The sequence below is a fragment of the Phocoena phocoena genome, chromosome 17 (assembly GCF_963924675.1).
Source record: "Phocoena phocoena chromosome 17, mPhoPho1.1, whole genome shotgun sequence".
NCBI classification, from domain to species: domain Eukaryota; kingdom Metazoa; phylum Chordata; class Mammalia; order Artiodactyla; family Phocoenidae; genus Phocoena; species Phocoena phocoena.
In genome coordinates, this window is record NC_089235.1 from 60,683,950 (window position 1) to 60,706,728 (window position 22,779).

Consider the following 22,779-nt stretch of genomic DNA (forward strand, 5'->3'; position numbering starts at 1 on the left):
ATGGATCGATGTGGGTGATTCCCAATGCTCTCAGATTCCTGCAACAGCGCAAGGTCACAAGGCAGCATTTGCCCAGTCCAGACCAGCATCTCCCATCACCGCCTGCTGTCATCCTTGAAGATGAGAATACAAATCATGTGAAGAGCTAAATTCGGAAGCACAATTCGTGGCTCAAAGCACAGTTGCATTGGGGGTTAAGGCCAGTGAGTGGCAGCCTGAAGGAGCCACCCTCAGCTGGACTCCGCTCTGAGCAGCCTTACAGACTGGGCAGTAGCAATCCGCCTCTATGTCAGCCCCCTTCTCTGTGGCTCCTGGGGGGAGGCTGGGCGCTGAAATGGCCCTTTGGACAGGGTGTCATCCAGCTCCGTCAGCCTGCTGTGCCCTGAATCTATTGCTCTTTCTCTTAGGATCGACTGAGGAACGGGAATACCCCTCCCCTTCTTACTCATGGCTGCTGGCAGGAAATTCTTACTACGCGCATTTGTTTTTGTGGCACTTGAGCTATACAAGGTGAGAGACAAAGGTTTTGAGTCATACAGACCTAAACGGCAGAGATAGTTAATACTCATAAACATCCACGTGCATGTCCCATCCCCCCAGGTCAGTCCCTATCCATGGGCAGAGCCAGGGGACTCATCCTGGTTAGTGAGCAATGGCTGTGAGCATTCCTCTTCCTCTTCTCTATAGGCCTGGAATCCGGGTCTTTCAGATACTGGAAACCTCACCGTCAGCCTGGGTCCCTGGGGACTGTGACGATTACTGCAGGAAGCAACCTGAGTTAGGCACGTAGGGTAAGTAAAAATTACTGTTTTGGTGCACTAAACTGTTAGCATTTCAGATTTTACGACTAATGCAGGGCTTACAACCTCATCTTGGCTCTGCCATTTGTTATTTTTGGCCTCCATTTTCTCCTCTGTAAAGTGGGGATAATATTACCTACTGCAGAGACTGTCTGGTATACGTGTCTGCCCTGCATCCATTCCATCTGGGCAATGTTCCTCCCACTCTGTGAGAGTCTTGTGGAACTGCCAATTCAGGCCAGCCAATTAGAGGGCTACATTCTCTTGGATACACAGACTGGGCCAAGGGGTAGGCAAGGGACCCCAAAATGAGTCTACTTTGAGGACAGGCTTGGATAAGACAGGGTCTCTTTCTGTGTGAGCCTGGAGCTGTGAGATGCCATTTTTCCCACTCAGAGAAGAAAGCAGATACTGAGTAGAAAGTGGATACTGAGAAAGTTCCATCTAGCCCTGAACTTTTCAATACATCATCCAGTCAGTCAAGCAATCAATCAATCAATCTCTTTCTCTCCTCTTTTCCCTTAAGGTAGTCTGAGTTGAGCTTTAGTCACTTGCAACTGAAAGAGTCCTGATCAATGTCCCTACCTTGGAGAGTTATCACAAGGATTAAATACACAGTACCTTGAAGGGCCTGCCATATTACAAGCGCTCCAAACATGATTGCGGTCGTGACTGAGGTTGGTTGCTAGGGGGCTCCAGTCACGAGCACATTATCTTGCTTATTCCTTATTCTCGGTCCTCTAGGCAGCCTGCAGAACTGATGAACTCATGAACTGAGATCACATGAATTTGGGCCCCATAGAGTTGTTTCCACCTGGTCACTCATAGTTGCTGTGCCCTTTGCTGCCTTTGAGGGACATGATAAGCTGCTATGTGAAAACCTTTATTGCATATGTTATAGGGACATTTTCTATGGCTTCACTCAGGGTCCTACCTAAAAAGATGCCGTAAGAAATTTTTCTCAGGCTCATGTGGGAAGGAAAACTTGACATCCCCCAAGGTTGTCCTTCTCCAGTTTTTTCACTCTTATAATCAGAGAAGACTGAACTCATACTCTCAGGGGTTGGAGACATAACCCTAAGCAAAGTGAGCACAATTTCTTTTGTTTTATGTTAAAAATTCATGTGACTTTTGTATTCTTCTCCACTAGACATCCATGTTTATCTTTATGGTAGTTGTAAATCTTGTAGCAGGTTACTGTGATTGCCTCCAATGTTGACATGAAATTTATGGCTCCTCTTTAATAATGATGGCCAAAGTAGATAGGCTACAACCTATATATCCTTGTCTTAATCTTCTAATTGCTGTACAATTTCTCTGGTTCTGATTTTAGTTTATTTATAGCCTTCTATTTTATGGTATATTTTCTTGTGAATTGCCTCAACTACTTTGTGGATATAAATGGGTTATGAATAAGTAAAAGCATTCATATAAACATAAAAAAAGAACTGACAAGCTTGAAATGATACCATATGAGGACACAGGATGTATACTTGGTTTCCTACAAATAGACATCTTACCCCCAACCTCAGCTGAACTGAACAATACCTTGAACAAAAAGAAGGTGTTTACAATTTTAACAGAAACAGCACAAAACCCAGCATAGCTAATATTCTTGTTATCCACAGAAAATCTAAAGTCCTAATTTGAAGAGAATACATTAATACCGATTTTGGTGGACAGATGTTGGAATCAGCATTTGAAAGAGCGTGTCTATTTGCTTCCTCTTTTTACCAAAGGCAATAAAGAAAAATATTTTTAACAGAAGTGCTCATTGTATTTTCAACTTCACACATTGGGACAGAAACTGTGCGATAGCCATATCTTTAGGACATAGATCCAAAGCTAAGTTAGCCAGTCTTTTAGACACCCTTAGAAGAACTGAGAGGCTCAAAAATGCAGCATGAGGGCTACAGATCTAATGCCTATTAATTTCCCTGTCTCCCCTCCTGAACAACAGTCTCCATGAGGACTGGACCTTGTCTGCACAATTTCCTGGCGTATTCCCAGGGCCTACAATGGCACTTCCCACAGGAGACACCCAGTAACTACTTGTGGAATGAGTCATGACTATCTCCCCTCTTCCTGTGAGAGGAAATTTGTGTACTGAAGGCCAAGCCATTGCTGGCTCCATTTCTTCTGCTATCATCTCTTCTTCACCAATTAAATTCTGTATCATTACTTAAGGGAAGAGTTCTTAAAATGGGATGGGGTTCAGAAGGTCCCTGAACCCACTGAAAATGTATGTAAAGAGTTGTATGTTGGGTACATGTTTGGACAAGAGCGTCCATAGTTTTCAGGAGAGTTTCAAAAGTACTTCTGACTTTGAAGATGTCAAGGACAGTTGATGTTAGGGATTAGTCATTTAGTACACGCTCAGTTAATGTGCATAGTACATGCTCAATTAATGTGTGTATAGTCTAACGGTTGAGATTTTGTGTTTCCCAGTCAGAAACAGCTGAGTCAGCTGTGCGATCTGACCTCAGAATTTAATCCCTTTAAATTCTCTTCATTTCTTCACCTGTGAAACGGGAATAATAATATCTAACAGAATATTGTGAGGATTAAATGAGGTAACATAAAGAATGCTAGACCCATGGCAAGCACTAAGTTATTAGAGCTATTGCTTTTGCTAGTCAATCAATTAAATTGTATTTCAGAGACTTATTATCACATACTCACAAGGACTGATTCTCATGATATCAATTTTTGTTCTCCAAAATGAAACAAAGTATATAAACAACTTTAAAAATATTATTCTAGTTTCATACATCATGGAATGATTTTGGAATGTCATGGAGACAAATACAAAGGGAAAACAAGGGCAGGGATTCATCCGTCTTGCCCAGGTTGAGAGAGGAAGTCAAGGTGGCCAAAAGGGGAATCAGGGCTTTGTTAGAAACGTTTCCAGTTTCTTCTTCTTTCCCTCCCACCCTCATCTCTATCACTGTACACATGCACACGTACACACCAACACACTTTCAGAAATATCATCTCCTGGGATTTAGTTTACATCTTATGAGTCTTTCTTTAAAATATAGTTCTGGATTCAGCCTCTAACTCCCCTAATTTAACTTTTGAACAGAATGTCATCAAAGGAAGAATACCAAAAGCGTCAAGTTTGATACCACTTTTTTTTTTTTCAAATTCTTTGAATGACTGCTTTTTTCCCCTAGTTCCCATTGTGTCCAAGAATAATTTTTTAAAAGATTTCTGGCTTAACCAATAAAAATCAACACCTGTTCGTGTCACTGAGGTTACCAACTGTGGTCTACGTGCTTGTGTGATTGCTCAAATCGTGGTCCGAGTTTTTGTTTCCTTTGAAAATCTCCCGTAACACTTGTGAGACAAAAACAAGTAAGATAGAAAGTCTTCTTTAGTCTTAAGAATGAAAATAAGGTACAGTGGAGTGAAGCTTCTAGATTTTTTAATGTGTGCATGTTTTTTTTAAAAGCGAAGTTGGAGATAAGGTGGTACAAAGTTATAATTGGACTTAAAATGTTGTGCTACAAAGCCATGTTGGAGCCCATCTATTCCAAACCCTTAATATTTCAAAACAGAAAATGAAAATCCAGAGATAATGTGAGACTTGGTCAAACTCACATGACTGTTTCTCCCTCTCCCATCATGGCTAGTGGCCATGGATGTGATAGCCTCATAGGTTGACTGTGTAGTGGTTGCTTCATAATTAATTAATAGAAATCAGCAAGTTTGTTTTCAGCCCATTTTCTGGCCCTTAGACCTTTATCACCTTCTAGGGGGCTCATCTTTTGCATCACTTATTTCCTGAGGGACTTTGTACTCACCTGGTTGAGACAACGTATTATCACCAAGCTAATGATTGATTGAGAACAGCATTTCCAAAAGTGCTTGTTCTATGAGGCATTAGTTAGTATTCTCTGGGGGAAAAGAGTTGACGTTTGAATGCATTTTGAAAATGCTGTACTGAATAAATATATATAACTATAACCTGCAAGTCTTTTCAGAAGTTTTAATACGCTAACGTGCATCATGTGTGTCTAGGAGTCGGGTAAATATATCATGTTTTCAGAGCTTACTTGACATGGAACATTCTTGCATCTCTCCTGAATCCAGCATCGGAGAATGAGTGAGGCTTAAGTATTATCCTTCCAGAGATATTTAGACTTTCCTAAGGGACTCTTATCACTTATTTTTTGCTGAGCTCCTTATTTCTGTATCTTAGGATGTAAGATCTTTAAGGGAGGGAAAATGTCCTTCATCTCTAAGTCACCAACACTTAACGCAATACCATGCACAGATCCTGGTACATAGAACAAATAGCACGAGATCCATCTAATGATTGCTCAATGAATAAACAAAAATGATTTCAAGCCCCATACAGCTTACTTTCTGGAGGTAGAATTTGAGCCATCAGTGACAAGCAACCACATCACCCATGTTACTCTTCATTCTTTTTGATCATCTATTCCACAGTTCTGGGGCAAGACTTATTAAGGAAAATTAATAAGGAAAATTATTAAGAAAAAATATTGTATTTTCACATCCTTTCCCCTCCTTTGCTCACTAAAGAAAAGCTAGAGTTTACTAGCTTTTGTGAGGTAGAATCAGGGCAATAGGCCTAGAAAAACAGAGCTGGAAAAGCAAAAATGGGAAAATTACATGGAAATTTAGTAGAGAAGGATAGAAATGGAAGGAAAGAGGGTGTCATGTGAGACGAGAACCAGAAGAGTCTGGTGGCTGGGAGATTTCTTGGTTGGCGGGCAGAAGGGAAAGATTTGGTCTAAGGAAGGGAAGCAGTTGTCTTTGGACGTATGGTGAGGGTGGCATAAATGGGAAGAAGGACTTTTAAGATATTTTCTGTATAACACATACCCACACCCAGTCACACTTTCTGCTTTGGAAGTTTCATGAAGGGCAAAATAAAATCTGGAAATGTTTTTGTATATATTTTTATTCCCCTCTTGGACTTTCCTCTAGAGATTGGGCAATGGGAGACCTAATCATATTAGGGTTACACTAACAAAAGGACAGAGACATGAGAGAAAAACAGGAACCTATCAAGCTTTCCATTTCTCAGGAGACGGCGGACATCTTCACTTGTGAAACAACTATACACAGTTCTCGTTATGCACTCCCACTTTATACCTCCCCAGTTGCTTACAAAAACAGAAGCACGTGATTGTCCTTATTAAATCTTATTCTCTTAGTTGGTTTTATCCATATACGTACAAAATCATGAAAGGTAACGGAAAGCTATTTTACAGTGTACATATATCTATACGCCATAAAAATAGATTTATGTGAAAGAGAAAGTATTAACAATCCTAATGGTCTCATTATCACCATAAGAAACCTCAACCGTGTACAGCTTTCTTTGGAACAAAAGATCTAGCACCGCAGAGTACATTTACTAGGTCCCATGGAGGGATTTTATACAGTTCTGAATCATCTTAGGTCAACACATACTTTCGATGGTAAACTTCTCATGACATCACTATCCTTGATGCAAATATGGCCACCACGTTTACCCAGGCAAGTATGAGTTCCCAAAGCACTGAGATGGCAAGAAAGCTTTCCCTGTACCTACTTCTGGCTTGGGTTACCTAAAGCTGCCTAGGTAACCTGCTACCGAGAGCTTTCACCCACCTCTGAAAACACATCTGGCTTTAGTCTTTATTACATGAGTTCATTTGTTTAACAAAGAGTTCCTGGCAGTTGCTAGGCTCAGTAGGAAGAAGGGGAATAAGGTGGGAAGAACAAGGCACCAAGTTTAATTTGGTTCACCTAACATTTGTTGAGCAACTATTATGTACCAAGAGATGATGATACAAATACAAAGATGAGGGTCCTACCCTACAGAGAGGGAAAAGAAAGGAGAAGGGTAAAACAGGTTAAAAGGAAGAGACAAATGAGAAAAGGGAGAGAGGAGGAGATGAGATAGAGGCAGCGGAAGGTAAGGTACAGAAAGATAAAGAGAAGCACACAGAAAGGGAGTGCTAAGTTAAAGGCAGAGAAATGACAGAGGAAAAGGAAGGAAATGATGAAAAAGAGACAAAAAAAAGAAAAAATAGCCAGAAATGATCCAAGAAAAGTCAAGACAAAGAGAATGTGGGGTTTGTAGGGCTCTAGTTTTATATCTTCTAAAGAGGTTCACTGACAAAGAAACTTGCCCCATTTTCCATGTTCTTAACTTGTATGAATAGAAAGTGGGAGAAAATTGTACTTTTAGAGTTACAGGGTGTGTAGACAGATTTAGAAGGTTTATACAGTGAGTCAGTAAACTAGACTAAAAGGTTCTCGCAGGTTTTGCTTTTGGAAACCTTTTCTGGGCGAAAAAGCCCCCCAAATCCCCCAAAACTAGATTCCCTGTAAACATGTAACAAAAAAGGGCAGTGGGTGTTTCCCTTCTTTTTCAAGCAGTTTACACGTGCCTCTTCCTCTCCGGGAAGGAAGCATTTCTCTGTTACCAGTTGAGGCAATTCATCATATTCAGCAAAGTCACAGTGGTTGTAACTACTCATTACGATGTCTCCTTGAGACAAGGAAGGGTGAAAATGGTAGTTCAGAGCAGAAAAAATGGTCTACTGTTTATATTTGGTGCATGATATTACTCAGTGGATTTTTTTTTTTTTTAATTTGAGAAAAAAATGTTGGTGTGTTTCAGATACGTGGTTGAGAGTGGAGTATACCCAGATGTTTGCTGAACTAGAGAGCGGCTCTCTAATCCTGAATCCCTTGGGCAGGTGTTACTTGAAAGCATCCCATCTGATAAAATACAGACAGCTGACACTTGGTCATCACCTGAGAGATGGAGATGGAGGTGATGGGAAATTCCATCAATCATGCTATGATAAGCACTTAAGACTCTCTCAGGGTGAGAGCAGATTGGCGGGCCAAGATCTGTCATCCCATCTCTTTCCAGGGTGTTACCAAATCTATGGAGGGAGAGAACTGTGTCTTTTGTCTAGCTGTGCTCAACGGTAATAGCCATCATGCTGGTGGGATTTGGTGTTGGGGGAATTCTGTGTGCTGGGAGCTGGAGAGAGGCCACCAATTCATTCCACATGTATTATTTCCCCAGGAAACACAGCATAATTGAGGACAATTTTCCACCATGAATTGCATCATTAGCTAACACAGGGAAAGTGAAATGCTGTTAACTTTCTTTTTTCTTCTGACAAGCTGATGAGCTGAAGAAAATAGAAAAGTTTAATGTAATTTTTTCCCAAGGATATATGTTGAAAATCAGAATCAAAACACTTTTACACGGTAATAGAAATCCCGCATTTTAATACATTGCCATGCACGTAAGGAATCAAGTAATGCTGAATACAAAATAGTCAAATATACAAAATAAAGCAGATTTTCAAGACTGATAGAGATCATGCTCACAGATACAAGGGGGCAAAAATCTGTACAGTTTCATTTCTATCAATTTAAAAAGAAACATGCCCCTCCCCCGAAAGTCTTTTTGAGCACAACCCAAAAGGCAAGGAAACATTAAAAGAAAATGTAAAGGAGACCCAAAGGGAATTGGCAAGTTGATAGCTGCTTAAGATATGGAAATTGGTAGTTCAAAATTGTGGTGTGTAATAATTCTTATGTTTAGAGAAAAAAGTTTCTAAACATTGTATGCCCTGGGGACACAGGGAACTAAAATGAACATCCAACAGAAAAGGCACCTTATTTTACTACATAACCAGCTTGTGTCCTCCTTAAGTCTAGTCTTGGGAATTTTTCTAGGGTGCATAGAGAAAAACCCCACAGTTGTGGGCAATATATAAGGAAAATACTTATTTAATTAACCACTATTAAGAGATTTCAGACTGCTGGTTTAACTACTCACTTAAGGAAGCTATAAAAATGTCTACCCTCTACACAGGCTTTTGTGTTATGAAGTGTGCTTTTATAGCCATGTTTGTTAGTGTTTGTAAAACAGTGAACCATTTTTTTTCTTGGTCAGATTTTTTCCCCTCATATGCAATCAAGAGCACTGGTTATATATTCAGTTCACATTGTGTGATTTTTCTTCCTCTTTCTTTCTAGCACAAAGACCAATGTACAGAAGCTCATAAAGAAGTTCAATGTGGCTCTCTGCTTCCTGTGGCCCTCAATTTGTCAACTTCATTGGTCTTCTTCAACCTGGGGATTGGCAATCTTCACCTGCACTAAGCCCAGCCCAAACCTCTCTCTCTCAGATTGGTCACACTGCTCTAAACCTTTGGAAGGTGGAGATAAATGGACACCCTAGCCATGGGCTCGTCAGACCAGCCCCCAGGTATTGTGTGTACATACAAAGTGTTTGAGTTACCTTCACCTTTTCTATAAGTTGTACAAAAACAGCTACTTAAGTTCCTTCCTTAGCATCATTCCTTCAAATAAAGTAATTTTGTACCCCCCACAAAAGGTTGATTGATACTTTATCATTTTACTTTTTAAAATCCCAGAATGAACTTTCAGTAATAATAGCTATAGGGAAAGGCATAAAATAAGGGGAAGGACTCACTGATAAAAGCCCATATCCCTGCTCACTATGGTGAATATGCAGATATTGGTGGTACAGGACAGCTTCTCCGCTTAGCTCGTTTTGGCCTCCAAACAACCCTGTCTGCTAAGACGGAACAGGTGGCATCCCAAACATATGAGCAGAGGCCCAGAGAGATGGGCAATTTCTCTTGAGTTCAAGTATTCTTGAATTCAAAACATCTTCCCCTTTATCAGAGCAGTGCCGGTCTCCACAGAGCCCTACGAATAACTCAAGTACAGAAACCACAACAGATCAATATTTTCTTCTCAGGTACTTTTGACTGCTAATACATAATTGTGTTACGATACTGATATTTTCTAAAATTTTGTGTACAACTATTTAATTTGGTGCCTAATGATATTAAATAGTCGGATTAACTGGACCTACAGCAAGTATGATGTAGTGACACGAGAGTTTTAGTGGAATTCGTTTCAAAACATTTGTGCTGGTTTGGCTTTTCAGCAGACTGTGAATGTCTATGCCAATCACAACTGAGACTTACAGGGCAAAGTCAAGAACCTGGCATTATTCAGCTCTCTGTAATGTGAACGTTCACTAGCTAAACAGAGGTCTCCTCAAACATGGCCTTGTAAGGATAGCATTTTTCTACTGGTGAAGGAAATGTAGTGGTGGAGGAATCATTCAGAGCCCCGGAGAGGCTTCCAGTTTCCTTTGAGTGAATTTCAGCAAGTGGAATCCTGACTACCCCAAGTGGGGGTCCGCACTCACTGAAGAGGCTACTGCTTCTAGAAAGAGAAGGGTGATGTGAGGTGAGAGTGGAATTATAATGAAAAAGACAACGGTTCCAGTGTTCAAATATGAATGACTCCCCCTGCCCCCCCCCCATTTCTCTTTAAATTTTCCACCTATAAACAGGGGCCTTTTGATGTGAAAGTGAACCTGATTATGTACTTCAAAACCTCTGCAGCTGGTATGCAGGGAAACATTTCTGGTCTCCTCTCAAATGCCTCAAACAGGAACTAGGTATAGGCATTGTCAAAAGCCGCAACAGAGTTAGCGGGTAGCTCCCAATGCAAACACATAAATGTAGTTGACTGTGTTAACAAAAACATACTGAAAATACATATAAAGAATTAGAATTGATCTAGGGAATCATATCATCAAGGACCAAGGTGGTACTCAATTCAAATCACATTACTGGAATTATGCTTGAATAGGGAGTCTATTCAGAGCTTCAAAAGGTGTCTTTATGATGTTTGTGCTATTTGAGAGGGAGGCCAGGCTGACCTCTGGGGAGATGGGAGAAGACCAGCGTCAGCTTGTGGAATGGAACAGGGGCAACCACCAAGGCGTTTAATGGCCAGTGATTTTTCTTCAAGGTTATGTCACAAAATCAGTTCCCCCAGCCTGAGAGAAGTAATGATCTAAATATTAAGAGTCTCATTTTAGAATTTTCTTGGAGTAAAGCATTTGAGTACATTTTCAGAGAAAATGGGGGTCGGTGGTGGTGAATAGATATGACCACACAAAACAGGTCTGTGTGCTCTGGCACGTCAGCCCAGCTTAGAATTCCACGTGTAGTAGCTGCGTGTGTGCTGATATGCCAGGGCCACGTGAAAGCAGCCTGTTTATTTCCTTTGATCCAGATGGTTGAAATTTAAAAGGCTATAAACAATGCAGAAGACAACCAGCAGGGTCTTCGGTGCCTTAATGATTTCAGGTGTTAGTATCTCCTATGTTGGCTTAATTTAAGTCTCCTTGTTTACGTCAGACGGCTGTTTCTATCACTGCACTTCAGGCAAAAAGGCCTGGGTTGAAGAGCCTTTCTAAGGCTCTGTAAACGTCTGAGGTTTGGAAAACAACAACAGCAAAACAAGCAATGAAGCCCCTGAACCATTGGCTCCCAAATATGAAAAGGATATTGTATAATCAGAATTAATGTTTAAGTATCTGTAACAATGTCAGGCAGTCACCTGCAATTCAATGCAAGTCATACGGTTCCCTTGAAATTTTATGAGGTGTATGTTGTTGGTGCCTTTGAGTGCTTGATACAATTGCGGAAGGAGGCTCTGAAGTAAGAATACTGGGAGCTCTGCAAGGTTTGAAGACAGCCCTACGTGGAATGGAAGCTTCAGATTTACAAGGCCTTCTATACCCCTTTTCTGCTGTGCTGTGGAAGTAATTTCTCAGTCAGTGCTGCCGACCAGGAGGTCTAAAACTAGCCCCATACTCAAAGGCACTTCTCCTCTATATTTGTCACGGGCCGATTTTCACTCTAAAAATGTTAGATCGTAGTGCTTGCCCCACTTTCCCAGAATTTTCCCTGCAGGGCCAAGATGATAGGCAGAAGAAAACCAGGATACCATCCTCCTAGCCATCCTCCCAAATGAGAATCTCCAGGGAAGGCTCTACTTTGTTCTTTTTGAGGGCTGGTGTAACCTCCCTGGGCACTTGGCTAATTTTTCCTCAAGCTTCCCACAGGTGGTTCGCCTTCAAAAGAAGGCTCCCTGTCTCCTTACTAGAGTTAGGTCACCAGAGCAAAATAATGGAAACACAGCTCCCTGACCTTGAAGCTGTGCTGTGGAGCCAGGAATCATCCACACTGATAAAGCAGAATTCATAAGATAGTTCTCTGGCTACAAGATTAGATGTACATCTAAGGAGACCAAGGGGCAGGACCCACTTGTCTTTGAAACCGAGTCCCCAGCTGTGCCCTGAGCGGCTGCATCTCCTGGGCTGTCCTCCATCCCGATCTCATGCCCCTTGTTTTGATTAGTGGCACTGACCGGCCACCCCCTGGAGATGAGAATCCCTGTCCCAGTGTTGTCTGGGCACCAAGCTTTCACCAAGATCAAACTTAAGAAGGAATTCTCAGTCAGTCCTGGGGAAAAAAGGTGATGACTATGTTTCGCTGTTTGACTTCTTTATAGAATACTTGAAATCTACACAAGGAGCTATGTGAAAAGAAGAAAGAGGTTAAAAGAAAAAAGAATACAAAACAACGCAAGAAAGTAAAGTGGAAGGGGTTGTGGGAGAGGTCAATAAAAACAGCCTTTAAGGCAGAAAGGAACTGATGTCATTTTCAAAGGTTAGGTTTTTAAAAAGAGACTACGGCAGCTTTAGGTCTAGTTGTCAAGTAACAAAATTACTCTACAGAACATAGAGGAAAAATGTCACAAAGAATAAAGCTGCTAATGCACTGGAAGAGGAGGTTTTGGGAAAACGAAAGTGCTAAGGGGGTCTTGAAAACTTTTCTTCGTGAGACTTCTATTGTTCCTATCCAAAATCAATTGTGTGACATTTGCAGACAAAGAAAGAATTTGCAAGTAACAAGGGGGTACATCCATTAGAGGTTTTAATCCTCCGTTTATATTCTCACGTCAGGTTGATAACTCCTTTTCCCCTTGAAGTTTAAAAATGAGGCAGAATTCCCTCAGAATGAAGGACTATTAGCCTCTGGGCAACTGAGAAGTGACCCTGGAGGGGACCCGGGTTATTTCCCCGTAATTGGGAGGTGGAATCGACGCTGCGGTCACACACCTCACAGAGCCTGAGTAGGGAATTGAAGACGCCATTACCCACAAGAAAGCTGATAGGGTCTCCGTCCCCCTAGGTATGTCTTAAAACTACTCAAGTGATTTGATTTTTACCCTAGCAGAACCACCAATGCTCTGAGTATTTAAATTCACTTCTGGAGCTGGAACAAACTTATCCCCTTGGCAACCAAGAGAGTCTAATAATTATTCGTTTCTGTTCCTTCCCAAGACTGCCTTTCCTGTGCAAGCGAGGGGCCCAGCCTTCTAATAAAAAGATTCAGCACAGTTTCAAGCAAAAGGAAAAATAAATGCATCAACAGTTTACAGCCCTTAGACATCAAAGCACTTATCCTTTACCTCCCCATCTCCTGCTTCCTACTAAACAAAACTCACCACAGCCATCTCTGAGGTTCTGGGAGTAAAATGTCCTACACACATCTTGGCAAGAAGGTTCAGCACAGCAGGAAATAACCATGGGTCATTGTGGGTCAACACAGAACAAAAAATCCCAAGGCTGTGAAGGAAAGTGTTTCTCCATTTTGCTGGTTTAGCTCATGACTGCTCAGATTTTATGCCACCACGTTTCCAAAACTATGCCCCCAGATGATTTCAAACAGAGGTCGACAGTTTGGAAAACAGTAGTTCATATGCAAATATGTGGTACGTGCCAGGAATTAAGGCATTTTTAGAGAAGCCATCTTCAATGGGGCTCTTTCATTGTCTCCATCTTTGCCCTTTCCTATCTCCTTCTTTACCCATCATCTTTAAATAATTGTCCAGCACACTTCTGACTCAAAGAAAAAAAAAAAAAAGCTAGGAAACTCTACTTATTTAATGGTTTGTAACATATCTTGCAAAAGCCAGAGTCAGTAAGGATGAACCACCACCATTTCATGAACATCTATCTGCACCACAAAGTATGTCCAGTTTTCCAAGGGTGTTAACAGTTGTTCTCAGAATGTCCCTGGCTAAACGAACTCATTCCCAGATAATATCTCAGCACCTGGCAGTAGTTCTTTCGAATTCATCAGGTCCCATTTTGTGTCCCTGGGACTAGTTATAGGATTGGGGCTTCAGAGAATCCAGCATGGTGAGGAACTGCTGTTTCTGCATAAAGGATGGGAATATAGGTGACCAGGGTGGATATCAAGCAACTGTAAGTTGCTTTGGGTAGCTCCCACCAGCTAAATCTGGGCTGTACGTGATGGGTTGGCTGTACGTGATGGGTGAAAATACATGGCCTGACGCTGTCCACTACCTCTTTCTCTGCTGTCCACTTCCTCAGGCAAGGGAACTGTGCATGTCCATTTCCCCACGTTGCTCTGGCAGGGGATGAATACTGTCTGAATTCAGTTTTCATTGTGGAAAAGGTGAGATGGGGATAGCGCTTGGGAGGAGGAGATATCATAAGGGCAGGGAGAGTCTACCCTGTACACTGTTGTTGCCCCAGCTCAATGCTTGGCACATAGCAGATGCTCAATAAACACTTGCTGAATAAAGAAGAGAAGAAACGAAAGATTGGAGGGAGCTCTGGAATTGGAATTGAACCTCAGGAGATGGGCAGTGGAGACTGAGGTGTCCAGGGGTGTTGGCAGCCAGGGTTTGACTTCCTAATTCTGGATTTGTAAAGAATTACGGTCTGCTGGGGGCCTGATGGTGCCTATGCCGACCCGTCAGAGAGCCAGATTTGGTGGCGACTGGAGCTTCTCTGAGTTCCCTCTTGGAAGCCCCCTTCTTTGGCACTACAGCCCATAGGCTTGTGGTGAGTCATCCTGCTGGGTGACGCACCCGGATCACATTGGGATCTCTCTTTCCTTCCCTGTCAAGTTTCCAAATCTCAGGTGGGGTAGTTTTCTAATGGGCTGTGCACTTCCTGATACCCCCAGGGGAGGCAAGATGTGGGGAGAACAGACAATGAGTGTGTGTCTGGTGACCCCCTAAAATGCCAAGCTTGCTTGGGCTGGCAGGCTCCCAGGGTTGTTACATGTATTTAAAGAAAAGTCTCCAATGTCTGCCGGTCTTAGGCTGGGACTGTGGGCACACAGAACATACTTGGCTGAGTTTCCGATTCAGTCAACTTTACATTTTCAGGAAAAAAATAATGCTAAAGCATGATGTAGGGTCAATCAATATGGACATTTCTCTAATTCCTAAAGACAAGCAATAACTGGGTTGACTGGTTTCCCAGGACTGTGCTTTGCTGTAAAACATAGTACAAAAAAATTAGTTATGGGTATAATCCCAGAAAGGATTAAAAAGGACTAGTAGGTTCTCTTCTGAGGAAGAAACCTAGTGTGGGGTTGGAACTCCTTGCTTCTCTAGACATGCAGGGGGTCACTTGCTGTTTTTTTCTCTTCAAAGAATTGTGATCAGAACTTGACCTACAGAGGTTTCCAAAGTGTTAAAGGCGGACCACACCCTGGGAAACTGCGTTCTGCTGTCTTTACCATCAATGCACCTATGCTAAGATTAAAATATGGCCACACCCCCATTTTGGTTTTTTGGAAAGAACTGTTCTATAGAATGAGAGATTACATACATTGGCCAAATAGAAGCCTCCTGTGCTTGAGTGTGTGTGCTCGTGGTAAGTTGTGCCCAGGTAAGAGGAAACTAGAGCTAAATGATCACCATTCCCCAGGCCCACCTTTACTTCCCTTTGCTGCTGTAAGAAATCCAGTTGTTCAGTAAAGTGTCAAGAGGTTAAGTCTAACAGTACTGTGGCCATATTTACCAGTCTACCACAAACGACAGAGTATATGCTAGGAATGGAGCCTCGTCTCGGGACAGTCTGAGCCAGGAATAGGACAAGATTTATAAGAAAGAAGAAAAGACTTGTTTTCTCACATGTACGGAACGTGCTGATTCGTTTCGGTATAGGGGGTTCTCATGTAAAGTGCTTAAGAGTTGGACAGAATACCTTTAGGTGTCATAACTAACACAATCGAGACATGTTTACATTCCTACCCGGGCATAATACTGTGAACACTTCCACTGAGATTGCAGAACTGCTGTAATTTTTTTTCTAACACATCATGCTGTCTGCACACATAATAAAATAATCCAGTAGTTGCCATGCTAAAACGGGACTTCTAGTGAAGGGCACAGACAGCTCCCCAAAGGGAGCTTGAGTTATGCACAGTGATGAAAACTGGAAGCAGTTTTCCAGCTAATGGTCTGCCAATGACCACTTGGAGCAAGTTGGCACTGTATATTATGCACCTCATTTAAAAATCCATAGCAAACTAAGATTTTCCGAAGCCCATGATCTTGACTGAATGGGTGGTTTTTCAGTTAATCTGGTTAATCTGTCAATGCTCCAAGGATATCTTCTGGCAGTGCCATGAGTTAGTCTTTCTGTGAGGAACAGGCCACGTTCATATCGACTGGCAGGACAGCAGCTTGGAAGGCTAACCGCGTTTATGGAGAACCCTCAGTTGAGGCTGCAAGAGGAAAAAGAAGAAAACATGATGAGCTATTTCTGTATATTTCCATATACTGGTATGTAGCAATAATCCGATTCAAACAAACCTTAACATCCTTAGGTCAAAGAGAAGGCGCTATTGGAGGTAACGGTGACTCAACTTCAAGATGAACTTATGGTGGCTTGTATTCTTGGAAAGTCCTTCCTTTTTTTTTTTTTTTTTTTTTTTTTTGCAGAGCGTGGAAGATATCCATCACAGGGATAGGAGAAGTTGCACGAAAGGAAGGGGAAAACTGGATCCCTGGAACTCGCATTCAGCCCTATGACGGGGCTGTGGTTTGGGAAACCATGTCATACATTATGGGGTTTTGTGCATTTACTTGATCTGGAACAAGATCAGACTGGGAATGGTGTGGAATCATTTTGGGGTGAGGGTATAGTGGGTGGTTTCATTCTTCATTAAGAAGCTTTCCCAGGATAAAACGTAGAAAAACATATTGGAAGCAGTATGGGTGGAGGTCCTGAGTTTGCTAGTTGAAAAGTCAGGTTGGCTGAGCAGGTTAGCGACTAAGTAGAGAAAGTCATTAAAATCTGAGCAGATTGAACTACTTGAATGGCAACCCTGCTTCTGACCTTGGGAATACTGGTACAGATATATTTGTCTAATTTTTCCAACTTTATTTTCTAATTTCCTTTTATTTTATCTCAGTATTCCCTACAGATCCTTATACACAGGTCCTCATTAATTAGTTAATAAAAGAGCACAATTGAATATTTTGCTCAGAAAGATTATCAAGATGAGCTTTATTTAATACACAGAACTATTGGGCAATGGAGAGCAAGCAAGAGTTCTTGATGTTAAAAAACAAAAACAAAAAACTTACCTAGGTTTTAAAACTGGCTTTTTAAAACACGAGAGAATGCACAATTTATAAGCAAATGTTTCATTAAACTTACTATTTTTGAGATAATACAAAAACAAAAGTAAGGTGCTATTTAAGTGCATTCAATATACAATAATATATACTACTGATAAGGTTGTAATGAAAGTAGAATACTAATATATTGCTGATAGCATTGTAAACTGGAAAAATAATGTCTGTTTATTTAAAAACTATTAAAAATTCACATTCATTGACTCAGTGTTCCCATTCTTGGAGTGCATCCTAAAGAAATATTCTAAAAAAATGAAAGAAGCTATATGCACAAATATGCAACCCAGAGGTTATTTATCTTAGTGGAAAAATTAGAAGACAACCAGTTTCCTAGTGTTGAGAACTTAGGTTAAGTAAATTATGGTGCATTAACAAGATGGATGATTACATGGCCATTAAAGTAATAATTGTGATGATTATGTAGCAACATGGTGAACAGTTATGATATACTACAATACAAAACTTACACATATGTATAGAAAAGAAATGTAAGGGAAAGGTGAAGGCTTTAGGATTTTTATTATGGTTGTCATAATGTTTTACACAAGAACAACAAAAGTTAGGGTCACAGGGTGCAGCTTTGACCCATAAACATTGACTAACTAAAGCATCCACAGTTATTTTCATTCACTAATACTACTAAGAAAATAAATATTTATAATTTCATTAAGAAGTAACAGTCCAGTATTATTAAAGGGGCTTAGAAACTGACACAAGTAAAAATCTTTTATCCAAGCCGACCTGTAAAAGCGAAGTACAGCTGGAATAACAGATTTCTAGGAATCTGATACCGTATACTATTACCCAGACTTTGCTAAAATCAGCTCTGGAAAATGTGTGAAAAGAATTATTAAGAATAACCTAAATTTAAAAAGTAAATTTGAAAAGTGAATAATGATAATAAAGAGTAAACACAAATTAATTACTCTACTTTGGATCCTGAGTCAGGAGTTGATAACTAGGTTTATCACAGCTGCTATTTCTCCAAATAACCATGTCTTCCACATAAGCCTCTAAGGCTGATGGAAAGCAGATGTGTCTAACTTTAGCATACAGTAAGATTTATAGCCATGGACATGAGCTGAGCCTATTAGACCTTAAAGATCTTTCACCTGTGGCTCCCCAGTATGGTTCTTGGGATAGGTAGAATATCCCCATTTTGTGGATGAGGAAATTGAGGCCCAGGAGTATTATTTGCCCAAGGTCACACTGCTAGTGAAGGTCAAATCTGTACTCAGACCTAGGTCTGTCCCATTCTAGTGACATATAGGAGTAACAGGGATAAATATATCAAGTATTCAGAGTATTTCCCATTCTCCTATCTTCTAACTAGGATTCCGTGGTTATCCACAAGCCCAATCAGCACAACAAAGGGCTCTAGTGGGCAGGGAAAAAAACTGGTGGCTAAATTAATTTATATTAGAAAGATGGAGATATTAGAAAGAACAGAGATACTCCTACAAGACTTGAATACACACAGGAGTAGAGGCCACAGAGAGACAACCTGGGGGTTTGTAGAGTGACATAGGAGATTTGGGGTGATGGCTGCCACATGTGTTGGGCCCTTAGGAAGAGGGATGGCCAAAGAGAAGAGTGCGGATGGCATAATACTACCTTGACCCATCTTTCCACGGAATCAGTATTCATTGCTCCTCGATGCTTTTGCAGTTATTTATGTTTCCTTTGAATGCGTCACCAGGTTGAGTTGGGCTTTATGTGGGAACAAGAGGCCCCTGTTTACTCAGGTTGTATGTGCAGGGATGTGCCTAGTATAAGGCTTGGACCATTGTCTTTCTGTCACGTGTACAGCGATGGCTCTGCCATTATCGCTCGGTTAGAGATTTTTGTTATGTGTAACAGGAATCAAACCTTCAGGTATGTAAAAGCTACATGAGGTCAAATGTAAAATGGCGGTTGGTATTAGATGGCTGTGGCTCTTTATAGTTTTGTTTTGTTTTTAGAATTGAGGTCTAGTTGATTTACAATACTGTGTTAATTTCAGGTGTACAGCATAGTGATTCCGTTTTTTTTTTTTTTACAGATTATATTCCATTATAGGTTACTACAAAATATTGAGTATAATACCCTGGCTCTATATAGTAAATCCTCATTGCTTCCTTATTTTATGTACAGTAGTTTGTATCTGTTAATTCCATACTCCTGACTTGTCCCTTCCCCCCAGTTCTCTCCCCTCCAGTAACCATAAATTTGTTTCCTACGTCTGTGAATCTGTTTGTTTTGTATATACACTCATTTGTATTATTTCTTAGATTTCACATATAAGTGATATCATATAGTATTTGTCTTTGTCTTATTTCACTAAACATTATATTCTCTGGGTCCATCCATGTTGCTGCAAATGGCAATATTTCATTCTTTTTTATGGCTGAGTAATATTACATTGTACATATATACCACATCTTCTTAAACCAACTGTCTGTTGACGGGTACTTGGGTTGCTTCCAAGTCTTGGCTATTATAAATAGTGCTGCTATGAACATTGGGGTGTATGTATCTTTTTGAATTAGAGTTTTCTTTTTTTCTGGATATATATATACCCAGGAGTGGGATTGCTGGATCATATGGTAGACCTCTTTTAATTTTTTTTAAAGGAACCTCCATGTTCTTTCCCATAGTGGCTGCACCAATTTACATTTCCACCCACAGTGTAAGAGGGTTCCCTTTTCTCCACATCCTCTCCAGCATTTAGTATTTATAGATATTTTGATGATAGCCATTCTGACAAATGTGATACTTCATTGTAGTTTTGCATTTCTCCAATAATTAGCAATGTTGAGCATCTTTTCATGTGCCTGTTGGCCATCTGTATGAATTCTTTAGAGAAATGTTTATTTAGTCCTTCTATCCATTTTTTGATTGTTTTTTTTGATATTGAGTTGTATGAGCTGTTTGTATATTTTGGATATTAACCCCTGTTGGTTGCATCATTTGCAAATATTTTCTGCCATTCCGTAGATTGTCTTTTGGTTTCGTTGATGGTTTCCTTTGCTGTGCAAAAGCTTTTAAGTTTGACAAGCTCCCATTTGTTTACTTCTGCTTTTATTTCTTTTGCCTTGGGAGACTGATCTAAGAAAATATTGCTACGATTTATGTCAAAGAATCTTTCACCTATGTCCTCTTCTAGGAGTTTTATGGTGTCATGTCTTACATTTAGGTCTTTAACTTAGTTTGAGTTTATTTTTGTATATGGTGTGAGGGAATGTTCTAATTTCATTTTTTTACACGTAGCTGTCCAGCTTTCCTAACACCACTTGTTAAAGAGACTCTCTTTTCTCTATTGTATATTCTTGCCTCCTCTGTTGAAGATTAATTGACTGTATAAGCATGGGTTTATTTTTGGGCTCTCTATTCTGTTCTGTTGATCTATGTTTTTGTGTCAATGCCATGCTGCTTTGATCACTGTAGCTCTGTAGTATACAACAAGCCTGTATACTGAAGCCTGAAAGGGTTATACTTCCAGCTTTGTTCTTTTTTGTCAGGATTGCTTTAGCAATTCTAGGTCTTTTGTGGTTCCATATAAATTTTAGGATTATTTGTTCTAGTTCTGTGAAAAATGGGGTGTTTTGATAGAATTTGCATTAAATTTATAGATTCCTTTGGGTAGTATGGCCATTTTAACAATATTAATTCTTCTAATCCAAGAGCATGGATATCTTTCTTCTTCTTTGTATCGCCTATGATTTCCTTCATCAATATTTTATAGTTTTCACCATATAGGTCTTTTGCCTCCTTGGTTAAGTTTATTCCTAGGTATTTTATTCTTTTTGATGTGATTTTAAATGGGATTAGTTTTTACTTTCTCTGGTATTTCATTATTAGTGTATAGAAATGCAGCATTTTTGTATATTAATCTAGTATCCCAATACCTTGCTGAAATCATTTATTAGTTCTAATAGTTTTTGTGTGGAGACTTTAGGGTTCTCTGTTTAGAGTATCAAGTCATCTGCAAATAGTGAGAGTTTAACCTCTTCCCTTACAATCTGGATGCCTTTTCTTTCTTTCCTTCTTTCCTTCCTCCCTTCTTCCTTTCCTTCCTTCCTTCTTTCTTTCTTTCTTGTCTGACTGCTGTGCCTATGATTTCCAACATTATGTTAAATAGAAGTGGCGAGAGTGGGCATTCTTTTCTTGCTGCTGAATTTAGCAGGAAGTCTTTCAGGCGTTCACTGTTAGGTATTATGTTGGTCATGGGTTTGTGGTAAATGGTAGATGGCTCTGGCCCTTTAAAGAGGGAAAAGTGTGATTTTTGAGATGGCACAATTTTTGGGTTCCATCCTCTGGGCTTCACCATCCCAGACTCCCTCTACCTTCTCATATGTACTAGGTTATTTGCAGTCTTTGCTCAACCTTTCCTCCTGCCTAGGATGCCTTCTTTGTACATCCTGGAACACTAGTGAACACCTACTCCTCTGTTTTTCAAGATTACTTCAAGCATCACATTCTTTATGAAGCCTTCTCTCTCTCTCGAAACAGCTGACAGCTTACCCTTGGATGCCAGCAAGGCATCATAAATGTTTACCACCAAACCCACCATGAACACTTTATTTTAATGTATCCATCTCTCCTCCCAAATTTTTTGAGGGTAGTACCATGTCTTATCGCTGTATGTCTTCCTAATGCAAAGTGCTTAGTAAATAGTTGTGAAATAATGAAGAAAGCAGGGATGCTGAAGAAGGAGAGATTTTTCTCTTTTTCAGGGCTTAATTTAAGACCCAATTTTAGTTGAGATTTAATCCTGTAGTCAGGTCTGCGTATAGAGAGAGGACTGCTCCTGTTTCTTTCTCTGCATCTAAGGACTACTCAAGGGACATGTGCATCCTGGAACTGGCCATGTATGGATTTGCAGCTAACAGTAAAAAAAAAAAAGAAACAAGCTCTTTCTCAAATCTTTTTTCAACATTACTAGTTTAGGCATTCTGGGAACCAATCACCTCTTTAGTCTAACAGCATCAGGGTCCAGGATGAGTAGGGCAACATTAGGGTCCAGTGATTAAAGATTGTGGGTTCTGGAATCAGGGGGACTTGGTTGATATCCGAGGCTCACCACTTACCAGCTACATGTTGTTGAAAACATGAATTTCTTCAGACCTCAACATCTTCACCTTTAAAATGGCAATAATAATCCCCACCTCACTTGGTTGCTGTAATGATGAAATAGGCTCATAGAAAAAACACTTTGCACGGTGTCTGGCTGATAGTCAATACCTGCTAAGTGATGGCTTCTTATTTTTATTACTGCCCAAACGTCCCAAAATTCCCTAGAGAAACTAGAGATACAAAGAGGTCAATGTACTAATGCCACAGCTGGGGCCAGGAAGCAGAAACAACACAGTCCCGAGGCCAAGCCTTTGCCCCCTCCAGTGATGGATAACACTCCTCTTGCCTGCCAAGGCCACAGCCAAGGCACGCTGGCTTCCACTCTCACCCAGATTAGTGTAGACGCCAACAGACAGTTCCATGATAAGAAGAGTTCACACCAGACCCTTCAAAGGCAGGAAGAAGCTGGCCCGGGAGGCAAAGGCCAGCTTGGTAGAGGATTCAAGAACAGACCTGGGACTGAGCGTGTCCAGTGCCACCTCCCCTCACTCCAGTCGCAAGG

The 22,779-nt window shown here is 40.6% G+C and overlaps 1 protein-coding gene across 1 annotated transcript in view; it reads right to left on the reverse strand.

The window, feature by feature from the left end:
- Positions 1 to 16,094: 16,094 nt before the first annotated feature.
- The window catches only part of SAMD12 (sterile alpha motif domain containing 12), a 405,166-nt gene continuing 398,481 nt past the window's right edge, over positions 16,095 to 22,779 (reverse strand). Inside the window, exon 5 of the mRNA XM_065895582.1 lies at positions 16,095 to 16,246. Coding sequence (XP_065751654.1) covers positions 16,224 to 16,246 — 23 coding nt within the window. The 3' untranslated portion in view covers positions 16,095 to 16,223. The remainder of the gene's footprint in view (positions 16,247 to 22,779) is intronic.